At 43.4% G+C, this 12183-nt stretch overlaps 1 protein-coding gene across 2 annotated transcripts in view; it reads right to left on the reverse strand.

Annotated features, from left to right (window-relative positions):
- SLC23A3 (solute carrier family 23 member 3) overlaps positions 1-12183 on the reverse strand; it is a 58805-nt gene that overhangs the window by 29903 nt on the left and 16719 nt on the right. The window contains exons 4-7 of one of the 2 annotated variants that reach the window (XM_030209996.1): positions 4983-5134; positions 4074-4168; positions 3687-3760; positions 2688-2869 (exon numbers count right to left, since the gene is read on the reverse strand). In XM_030209996.1, the coding sequence (XP_030065856.1) occupies positions 2688-2869; positions 3687-3760; positions 4074-4168; positions 4983-5134 (503 nt within the window). The remainder of the gene's footprint in view (positions 1-2687; positions 2870-3686; positions 3761-4073; positions 4169-4982; positions 5135-12183) is intronic. The other variant, XM_030209997.1, reaches the window with a different exon arrangement.

A 12183-nucleotide genomic window follows, 5' to 3' on the forward strand; every position in this document is an offset into this window, starting at 1 on the left:
CCAATTCCCAAATTCACAGCTGGTTCTTCTTTGAGAGTTTAATTACTGAAATGAAAAAAAAATCCTAGCAATTCATCCTACAACACAATGTTCATCATTGTAAAGTGCAAAAAACCAATGGCAGTGAATGCAGCTCCCCGGCTCTCTTGCACCAGTGTACGTGTTCCCCCCACCTCTTCTGAGCCTTGAGGTGCTGCCTCTGGCACTTTGTGGCACCCAATGACTTGCGTCCAAACTCCAGCTCTGTTCTTGTGAGGCAGTGAGAACAGTTTAGGACTTTGGACACCACATCCTGCGGCAGGAAAACAGAAGAGCGAATCCAGAGGTGAGTTAGGCAGTAATAAGTACATAAGTATTGCCACACTGGGACAGACCGAAGGTCCATCGAGCCCAGCATCCTGTTTCCAACAGTGGCCATTCCAGGTCACAAATCCCTGGCAAGATCCTTTGGGGGAAGGTGAGGGAGGAGGATTAACACACTGGGGAGGAGGGGGCAGTCAGTTTGGACAGGATGGATGGTGGAAGGTGACAGGAACGGGATTGAGGAAAGAGCGTCTGGAAAAGAGAATATGTTGACAGGAAGTGCTGGAGAGAAGACTTTGAATTACACCAGTTGCCCCGAGTGTGCCTGAATGGCCTGGGTTGGCAGAATCATTAACTGGGGGCTTCCACCCTTGTCCAGGGCACCAGCCACTTTGTGTATTGATAGTCCTGGTTCTGACAGTGAAGTATTTTGAAACATAGTGAAAATCAGTGACCTATCGGAATTCCAGTTAAATAAATAAATGAAGTGGAGGAGTGGCCTAGTGGTTAGGGTGGTGGACTTTGGTCCTGGGGAACTGAGGAACTGAGTTCAATTCCCACTTCAGGCACAGGCAGCTCCTTGTGACTCTGGGCAAGTCACTTAACCCTCCATTGCCCCATGTAAACCGCATTGAGCCTGCCATGAGTGGGAAAGCGCGGGGTACAAATGTAACAAAAAAAAAAATCATATTCTAACTCCATCCTACCCTGATTCTACACTTAATCCAGACATCCCTGAACACTAATATACCCTAATTCTATGCTAATACTCCCTAATCATAGCACACCTCCACACAATCCTAAACTCCCTCTATCATAGAAACATACGGGCTGAGTTAAACTGGGTAGGAGCGCTTCATCTCACTTAAGTTGTGTTGATGTTCAGCAGCATTAACTGGAGAGCACTGCTGAACATCTACACAGAGTGCTATCTGATTAATGGTGGGACGTCTGGGGCGGAGCAAAGGCGGAGCCTGAAGTTAAATGAGCAACACCAACATTCAGCCCCAGTAAACCAATAATTAACGGAGGAAGTTGAGCTGCATAAATAACAGTCCTAAGCAGCCCAAATAACTGATACTGAATATCGGAGGTACTTGGATAACTTCTAGCAATATCTGGATAAATCAGCCCACGGCAGCCAGTGTATAATAAACACTGACAACCATGGGCTAAATATTGAGATGGGTGAAAGACAATGGTAGATAAAGATCAGATGGACCTATCCAGTGTCTACAACCTCTTCCGCTCCCCAAGAAATTCTCTGTGCTTCTCAGTGGTGTTCCTCGGTTGGCTGCCACCCGGGGCCGATTGCCACTGTGCACCCCCCAAGGTGCAGTGTCATTCCGCCTCCCCCGGCGCATTACTTCCAAGCCCCCCCCCCCCCCAGGTGCATTTTTCTTACCTCCTGGGGTGCTAGGAGCAGCCGCGTAGCTGTCAGCTCCCTGGTTCCCTGCTCCCTCTGCCCCAGAACAGGAAGTAACATCAGAGGAAGCAGAGAACTGGTGGAGCTGAAAGCCGCGCGGCTGCTCCCTGCACCCCTCCTGTAGCGTGCACCCGGAGCAGACCACCCTCACCACCCCGTCCTTGGTAGGCTGCTGGTGCTTCTCATGTTCTTTCTCGAAATCAGATACTGACCTTGCTGGGAGGCCATTCCACACATCTCCACCCTTTCTGTACAAAACTATTTCCTTAGATTACTGCTGCGCCTGCCCCCTTTTACCCTCATCCTGTGACCCCCTGTTCTAGAGCGTCACGTGCATTTATATCTTGTAGGTTTTCAGATGACTTTATTATGTCTTCCCTTTCCCACCTCTTCTCTAGGTTTAGCTCATTAAGTCTGTCCCCGTACGCTTTACGATGAAGTCTGCCACCCATTTCAGCAGCTGCCCCTCTGCACAGACTCCATATTGATTCTATCTTTTTGAAGGTGTGGTTTCCAGAATTTCACATAATACTTCTGTAGAAGGTTCTGGTGAGAACTATCACCTCCTTTTTCCTTTATCACCAAGAATGGTGCCCACATCCCCGTCTGTGGAGAATGCTTTGTTCTCTGATGGAATGGCATTTACCACTACCCTTGTCGCGTCTCACTTAACCAGCTTCTAATACCCCAAGGGGGTTTAGTTTTTTTGTAAATCGCTATGTGGAACCTTAGTGAAATCGAAGTATACCACATCTAGTGCTCTGTGGACACCTGGTCAGAAAAGTCAATCACATCCTAAAACAGCCCTCCACAGCCGAGCATTTTTCTATAACTGATCATCAAATCCTGCCCCAGTTTTGTTAGAAACAAGTAGAAATTCAAAACAAGAATCAGAAGTTCAAAAAGCAGCAATCGTTGAAGGGCTGGAGACTGGTTTAGTCTATAGTTACCAACATACAGCAAGCTTATCCCCCAGTTTGCAGAGCAGAGAAGAGCAGCCTCTTTATAGGTGGAGAATCCAATGATGGAGAGGAGAGGGGCAAGGACCATGGGCCCACAGTGATGAGAAATCATCCCGCACAGACCAGAGACCCCAAAGAGCAACTGCAACACCCCAGAGACCAGCACAGCACCTGCAGCCTGGGTGGGAAAGAATCAGTGGCATTAGTACAGTCAGCAAGGATCCATCCCTCCTTCAGATTCTCACAAAGACGCCTTGTCAGTATTAAGCAATGCAGGAAAGCTGGCTTGTCCTTAACGTACAGACAGAAAAGTCCATTTTAGTGGAAACAAAAGGGAGGAGGTCATAAAAAGCAGAAGGGATGAAGAGACTGTTTCCTCACGGGCTGCTATTAGGGGTTCTGGAAGCTTCCTCTAGCCCGATCTATGCCATCTAAGTCTGGGACCAGATTCTACAATACCCCAGACCTACAGTCTAACCCTAGTCTTGCTAATCCTAATGAAAATGCCTTTCAGCTAGGGCTTTGCTAAATTGTTAACAAGCAGCTGAAAGATCCATAATGTCATGCAATGGCCAGAATATTGCACCGAATGAACCCTACACAAGGAGAAGGTGAATTACAACAGCTTTGAAACCTTGTGAACAGTAATGCCAATCGCCAAGGCTCAACCCTGACTACTGCTTCTACTCACAAGGGTCAAACGTGGCCTCATACAGACCCTTTCTACACAGCTGCCATTATAGGACCCCATTCCACAAGGGCTTCACACCTGCTCGAAGCTGAGAAAGATACAGCCAGCTGGTAGCTTTTAGGTTCCCCCTCCCAAATATGTGCTCCGAATCCCCGCAAGTTTAACACCAGGCCCTGCCTTTCTACATCTGCTGGAAGGTATCCAATATATGTACACATAGAAGTTTGTATTATGCAATAGCAGTTAAATTCCTTGTGTCTCTGGAAAAAAAAAAAGAATTCTGTCTGGAAGGCACAACACCCACCTCTCTGATCATCTGGTTCCAGCTGCCAGTGCTGTTACAGGGCAGTTTGGAGTATCCCAAAGGTCCGTCTACACCTGCAGGCAGAAAGAGACCATCAGGCACAGGCCTTTTTCAGAAATTAAACTTCGCAGGCAGAGATCATACGGATGGTTTATGGTTATGTTTATTGATACAGGTGACATATGAATAACGCATGAAAAGCTGAAAGGTAACCTCAAGGAGAAGTGTTTCATAAAAGGGGAGCGAGAATAAAAAAGGAAACCCATGTCATACTCCAATGCTAGAGCAGTAAATGTATCGGAAAGTGAACTAAAAGAAGAGACCTAGAAAGAGCGGCTGACAGTGCAGTGGGAGTATCTTATGATGTGAATCTAGAACACAACTTACCATTCCTATATATCTTGTCAAGTGCCAGAGGCTGCCTGCCAAGAATCACAACAGGGATGAGGAACTGGAAAGACGGAGCCTGGACCACCACTAACCTGTTCAGACACAGCAAGATAGTCACAGTGGTATCAGTTTATTTCATTTCGAGACAGTAAAGGAGGCTCTGGAGAACAGCTGGAGGTAAAAATCAGCATTCACAACATTATAGTGGCCCCTAACATAATAAATGATTATTAATGATGCCTCTGATTCCAGTCTTTCTCACTTCCAGTGGCGTAGCCACAGGTGGGCCAGGGCCCACCCACTTTGGACTCAGGCCCACCCAAAATTGTGACACCCTTGCTGTGGCTGGTGGGGATCCCCAAACCTTGCCAGCTGAAGATTTTCTCTCCTTGGGCACCAGCGCTCTTCCAGATGTCAGCCAATGGCACTTGCCTAGAGACCGGCCCTTCTGCACATGCTCAGTTTTCGCACATGCATAAGCACTGAGCATGCACGACAAGCCGGTGGCAGCATCAGTTGGAGGCAAGTGCTGCTGGCTGCCTCGAGGAGGAGGAGGAAATCTTCAGGAAGCAGAGTTTGGGGATCCCTGCCTGCTCAAGTATTTAATATTTGGGGTCTGTGGGCAGGGAAGGGTGGAGCGAAGAGCAAACCAGAGGGGGATTGGAGGGGATGTGAATTCCATGCCCACCCACCTTGGGCTCAGGCCCACCCAAATTTGACCATCTGGCTATGCCCCATTTCTTGAGGAGCTGTGCTAAAGTCCCCAGCCCACCCCATCATTACGGTTTCCAGCATGTGGCTGCAGAAACAGTCTGTGGATGTGTCCACTGCTCCCTGTGAGAGAGGCTGGTCTCGGGCTGTACCTCCTGTTCCCCAGAAGAAGGTGGGGAGGAATGTGGTGTTTACCTGCTTCCCAGTGTAGTCTGTAGGGCTGTGGAAATCCCACAGGTGAACAGGCTAGTGGCCAGAAGCCGGTTTGGGTTCTCATTCTCCTGTGGTAGGTTCTGCAGGAGTAGGATGTGACACACACAGAGCAGAGAGGCCAGGACCAGGAGGTGCTGTGGAGACAGATGAAAGAAAGTGGGACCCAATGAGAATCTGTGAGAGAGAAGGTTGGCAAGATCCAGCTAAGCAGAGCTCGCTCAGTCATTCTCTGCGGTGTGCTGGAGGCTGGAGCACAAGCTCAGGAGAACTACAGGGGAGTGAATGTGTGAGAAATTTCACGCTCATGGCTGACATTGATCTTAGGTTCAAATCTTTTTAGTGAGAAATAAAAGAACATAAAACAAAGCAGTAACTGCAAACAAATATGAAACAGACTGTTGCCTTTTTACCATCACAAAAGATCCTCTTCCTCCCCTCCCCCACTATGTACCATAATTTCATCATGGGGGGGGGGGGGCTGGGTTCTTATGGCGTCATGTTATTCCAGCAAATCTAACTCTCTTCCCACCCCTCCTTTAAAGTCCCCGCCCCCCTTCCTACCCCATACACATCTTCTCCAGGGAAATCAAGATTCACTATTCTCTTACAATGTATTTAATACCAGGCTCCGTGCTCTGGTAGACGACATTTGAATGTATCTGTCCCCTATTGATAAGACTCTTTTCTTCTGCTTGGGGATAACACAGGCCCCTCCTAGTTCATCACCATAAATGTATGGAATTGATTGCACCAAAACCAGAAAGAGGGTAGTGTGTTCATTATCCACATTTGTAATATACAGTTTTCTCCATCTCCCAAGCCTGTCAGATTAGCTTTCCGCTTCTTTTCTCTTCAGCCCCTGGGTGTTCCATATAATCTAAGAAAATCATAGAGGGGTTTATGGGACTCTAGAGCTCGTCACTTGTTCAATAAAATAAACAATGGAATTCCAAAAGAGCTTTATCTTACAGCAGGTTCAAAAGGCTTTTGTAAAGGTATTTTCTCCTTGACTGCACTTTGTTCCCACCTATCTCGATTTATAGGCTTGTAATTGGGTGAAATATGCTTTTTTGGGGACCCTAAATTGGCATTGTCTGTATACCATGTGAGACATTTTTGCAAGTTTTATACGCTAAGGGAAGTCGAGGAAAGGCCTAAATTCCTTCCCCAATAATCCTTCAACAAACACCCACCACAATCAGAACTAAAAGCCAATAGGGATCAGTGAAGGCTAGAAATCAACCATATGCCCCAGTGGTGCCTTATCAATAAACTCCATCAATTTGAGCCCAGATTTGGACTGGAGTTCTGTTTTGTTTAAAGTACTAACCTAATGGCTCAGTTGACCATGGGCATAGTAATCTCCTCTACAGATCGGAAACTGCTGTTGCAAATCCTCAGACTTCATGAGATCGCCATTAGCTGTTAACGTGTGTTCCAATGTCAGTATAACACCCCTGTCCCATTTATCAAAAACTTCGAACTCCTTGCCTGACAAAAGGTCATCTTGCCTTTTAGGGGGAGCTGCTCAGTAATGCAAGGATTCAGGCCCCAATATCTAGCAAGTTCTTTCCAGATCTCCTACAATGGGCATAATAAAATGTTTCTCTTCAGTGTAGCTGGCAGATCTTGTCATATGGCCTTAAGGAGATATTAACATCCACTAAATATAATTATATTAGGGTGTGGAACAGCAAACAATCGCTAGATATAAATAAACGGTGTTCCTCACATGTTGAAAATGTGTTTAAACTGAAATGGTGACTAAATACTTGTACCGAAGGAAAAAAATGACCTCACAGAGCTCCTGGATCAATACAGTCTAAGATCTTTACACGATCCTCTGTTCATCATTGGCCATGCAAAAATAACCTTCGAAAGTACTATAGAGTCACTGAACTGCTACTGTGGCAACGATTACTCGACAACTTTCAAATAGTACACGCTATATCTTCAGTAGCAGTGTTATGAGATTTATGAGCAATTCTTATGACTGAAAGACCGCTTATCTTTCAAATGCACTTGTGGCTTCTGTGGCTAGAGCTGATTTCTTCTCCCCTCGCCCCAAGCCGACGGTGGCCAGCGTTTCGTACTGCTGCTTCAGGGTCTTGGTGGTGGAATCAACTTAGACACTGAATAGCTCTACTAGTGCCAGTTTCAGTCCAGGAGAGACTAGTGCCGTGTACTATTTGAAAGTTGTTAAGTAATCATTGCCACAGTAGCAGTTCAGTGACTCTATAGTACTTTCGAAGGTTTTTTTGCATGGCCAATGATGAACAGAGGATCGTGCAAAGATCTTAGACTGTATTGATCCAGGAGCTCTGTGAGGCCATTTTTTCCTTCGGTACAAGTATTTAGTCACCATTTCAGTTTAAACACATTTTCAACACATGGGAAACACTGTTTATTTATATCTGGAGATATTAATATGCCATGGGGACATGTACTCTCTCATAGTCTATTGGTTTTAATATCCCAACTGGACAAAATCCAGTCGTTCACATGACTCAACAATCAATCTAGAAACCCTAGACCACCCTCCCCCTCCCCATTGCCAAGCTCTGTATAATAGTTGCATCTTCAACCTGGGTTTTTCCCTCCCCAACAGTATTGAGCTAAGACTCTCTGTAGCAAACACAAATTTTTTTCTAAAAAAAACTTGATTGGTAGAATCTGCAAAACATAGAGCCACTTTGGGAATAAAGTCATACGATATTAAGTGATAGTGGGGGAGTAGCCTAGCTAGTCAGTTGTCTTTTCATGACCTCCAACAAAAGGTTAACATTCAGTTTATAGAAGCCTTATTGTCAACTCCTACCTTTAGGAAAAGCAGATATAAATAAAGTGAAGTATGAGTATACTTTTGTTTCAATAATTAATGCAAAGCCTGCAGGTAAAAAGTTTGTTTCATAATATTTTTTGAATATTTTTACTGCTGTAATTGCTCATGTTTGATTTATTCTTACTATACACCGCCTTGAGTGAATTCCTTCAAAAAGACGGTAAATTAAATAAATCCTAATCAATAAATAAACTGTATTTCCAAATAACTAAATGATTTATCAGCCCATTTCAATGATAAGGGACCTCGCCAGTTCTCCCTCAGTGGCTAATGCTTCTGACTTAGTGAGATTTAACTTAAACCCAGAGAAATCCCCAAGCTCCTGAAAACTTTCCATTAATACCCCTGTGGCATACCTAGCATATTTGACACCTGGGGCAGATCATTTTTAACACCTCCTCCTCTATACGACAAAATTATTTTCAGTAATAATCATGAAATGAAACGAATTATAATAATGGTCAGAAAAGAAATGTAGACAGTACCAGGCGTATTATGAAGGAATACAAAACACTGGAAACGTCACTCGGGACCTACAGAGCAATTCTACCGTACCATCAAGCCTGTGGAGTCAGTACACCAAACCTTTGGTTTCGACTCCTCTATTATTCTGCTGTCCAACTTCAACTCTGACTCCTGCTGATATTAGGCTGTAAATTTTTTGATCTGGACCTAAAATACTGGTAAATATCATTGACTCCAATTCCATAGCCTTCATACTATAATAGCAGTAACTTCCATGAGTCACACAACAAAAGCCTACCTAGAAAAAGGCAGCACCATGAACATTGCAGTGGACACTAAAACATCAATACATTTAATGGAAAACTAAGCAAGCCAGAATAGAGCAGATCAATCCTGCACAGTCAATGCTAACAGAAAATCATGTCTCTTTCACGAACAAAGATCACAGTTAGACCCTCACCCAGTAGAGAATAAGTAACCACAAACTAAAAATAGAAATATGTAGACAAAAATTAAACTGAAACTCCAAGAAGCCAGACTCTGCAACACCAGAGAAATAGTAATGCATGTCCCCCTGTATTGTGCAAAATATAAAGATAGCGGATATAAATTTCAAAAGCTGACATAGTCCAATCACTGTATTACATATTAAAAAATACAAATAAAACCAAATAAAAAATGAAAAATAAGAAGATATCATTTTATTGGACTAAATACATTTTTCAGTTAGCTCTTATATGCCAAAACCTCCTTCTTCAGGTCAGGACAGGATGCTGTTGTTATGGTATCCTGTCCTGAACTGAGGAAGGAGGTTTATGGTCTTCAAAAGTTAGTAAAAAAAAAAGTATGAAAATTAATCCAATAAAATTATAACACCTTATTTCCATTTCTATTTATTAACGTTTGTTAACACAGCTACCACACTGCTTTATCCTAGACCAATCTTTTTTTTTTAAACATTGTTGTCTGGCGATTTGCTTTTTCTAATCGTGTTGGTCCAATTCTCTGGCTTCTACGTTCCTTGTCTTCTCGTAACTCTCTTGTCAGAATTTCCTGGCTATGTGCCATTTTTATTTTTCCTCCTTTCCCTTTCAGATTTCTTCAGTTTATTTATCTGGCTATCTGTCCAGATGTCATTCTTTCTTACTATCCAGTCTTTAATTTCCCTTTTTTTTTACCGTCTCTACCTGCAGCTTTCCATCTTTCCCTCGCCCTGACTCTCCTATTCCACTTTCTCTTATTCCCTGGTCTCTAACTCTGCCCTCTTTCTTCCCCCTTCCATCCAGCATCCGTCCTCTCTCCCTCATCCCCCTTCCATCTGCACTTCCCCCCCCCCCCCCCCCCCTCTCTCTCTCTGCCCCCTTCCATCCAGAAATTAGAAAGCGATTCTACTAAGCTGGATGCTTTCTGTACTGCAGCGGCAAAAGACAATGTGAATTTAGTTATTAAATGTGAGAACTTAGAAAACATTACCAGACGCAGGACTCTGTGACTGATTAATTTCCCCAAGAAGCCGGGAGTTTCTGCTCAAGATATATTTAGGAGATTTATGTTGGAGCATTCGAAAATTCCTCCTCAGTCTGTTATCCAGTATACTATTTGCCTCCTTTTAAGAAAAAGGCCAGAGAAGATGGCCAAGATCTCCTTTCAACAGTTTCTCAGGACAGTGGACTTAACTGCCTTTCTGGAGTCATCCAGGGAGAAATTACTCACATTGCTTACGTTATCGGTGATAGTTGTGCAAGATCTGGACACTGGCTTTGCGGCTGTATTTTATTTATTTGTTGCATTTGTACCCCACATTTTCCCACCTATTTGCAGGCTCATTCACGGTGAAGCCCCAGCCTACATGTCTGATTTAATAGACTTACCACCCAGAAACGCTAAAAGATCATCCCGAACTTTCCTCAACCTCCACTTCCCTAATTGCAAGGGCTTGAAATACAAGGCGCTGCACGCGTCAACCTTTTCTTACATGAGCACGCAGTTCTGGAATACAGGCTGCCGCGCAACCTGAAAACGATCTACGAGCAAGCCAACTTCCGCAAACTATTGAAGACCCATCTTTTTGAGAAAATTTACGGAAAGAACCAAAACACATAAAGCCCACACTCACTGTTCAGTAATGCATCAATACAGCCACTTCTGAATTCTCATCCCCCGTAATCTCACCACATTCATACCTTTACTCACAGAAAATGTATACCAAATGTTTTCCTGTTATTATATATTGCCCCTTTTTGTTTCCGTTATTTTCCTTCCAATGTTTCAGTGCTCTTTTCCATTATTATATTCCTTAACGATACTTTGACTTTGTCTCACATAACTCATCACAATGTAATCCATAACCGAGTTGTAACAAATTGTATTTCCATGATTCACAATATATTGTAAGCCACACTGAATCCGCAAAAGGTGGGAAAATGTGGAATACAAATGCAATAAATAAATAAATACATAGTACCGTCAGAGGCGTTTGCCCAGTCGGTAGATAACAAATACAAATTCCTTTTTCCACTCACTGAATGTCAGAATGTTTCCTAATGTTTCTAAGGCTACCCAGAGAAGACACAAGCAATTTTTATTGCTATGTCCCAGGGAGTTGGATATATGGGTATTCTTTATACTTAAATTTCCAGGCTAACTTGTATATATATTCTTTGAGCCATCCCTCCCAACTTGTGTTATTCTTGAGTTACAGAAGTGTCCAGGCAGGGAGCACATCCCAGCCTCAGGAAACTGAGACTGAATAGTGGACTTGTTGAACCCTTAATAAGAAGTAAATAGTCTTGTAGCCCCCCTAGGATTTGTTCTTCTTTAGAATTTCATATGTTTAATTACATCTTGTTCATTAGACTGTTTCATCTGTTGGATCTCTCCTAGATTGCGGACCAGAGATAGGTTGAAATATTAATGACAATTTGATTCAGAATTAATGCTTCTTTTTATTTTTCTATTTTTTTCAACTAATTTCTATAAGGAATTTATGTTTATAAATTGCAATAAAAACAGAATTCTAAAAAGAAGGGGTGGGACCTGTATCAAAAGCTGTATGAAAAGAGGTTTAGCAACTTAAATATATACCGGTAAATGTTCAGCCCATGATAGTCAGTGTTTTTGTAAACACTGCCCACTCCAAGCTGGTTTAGACCCAAATAATCAACACCAGACTATATCCAGCTACTGCTGGCACTGAATCTCCGGGTCCAGCAACTGCCGGAGGGTATCTGGCCACCACCACCACCACCCATATTCAGTGCCAGTCCCCTGGACAACTACTCGGGCAGGTTAGGGCTCCTATTTATTCAGTCCAACCTGCCTGGATAACTCATCACTGAACTCCTGATCGGCCTTTGCTGCCTCAGCAGTCCATGCACATATTCAGCAGCCCTCTCTGGTTCAGAGTCGAAGATCTATCTCGGACCCGTCAACATGAATTAATGGGTAGAAGCTGCTGCTACCTGGTTAAGTCATGCTATCGACCCTGTAGGCCAGGAACAGAAGAACAGACTGGGACAGACTGAAGGTCCTTCAAGCCCAGTATCCTGTTTCCAGTAGTGGTCAATCCAGGTCACAAGTACCTGGCAAGATCCCAAAACAGTATAATACATTTTATGCTGCTTATTCTAGAAATAAGCAGTGGATTTTCCCCAAGTCCATTTTAATAATAGCTTATGGATGTTTCTTTTAGGAAATTATCCAAACCTTTTTAAAACCCTGCTAAGCTAACTGTTTGTATATTTTCTGGCAATGAATTCCAGAACTTAAGTACACGTTGAGTGAAGAAATATTTTCACCGATTTGTTTTACATTTACTACTTTGTAGCTTCATTGCATGCCCCCTAATCCTAGTATTTTTAAAAAAGTAAACAAGCA

This window comes from Microcaecilia unicolor, chromosome 7 (genome assembly GCF_901765095.1).
Source record: "Microcaecilia unicolor chromosome 7, aMicUni1.1, whole genome shotgun sequence".
Taxonomy (NCBI): Eukaryota; Metazoa; Chordata; class Amphibia; order Gymnophiona; family Siphonopidae; genus Microcaecilia; species Microcaecilia unicolor.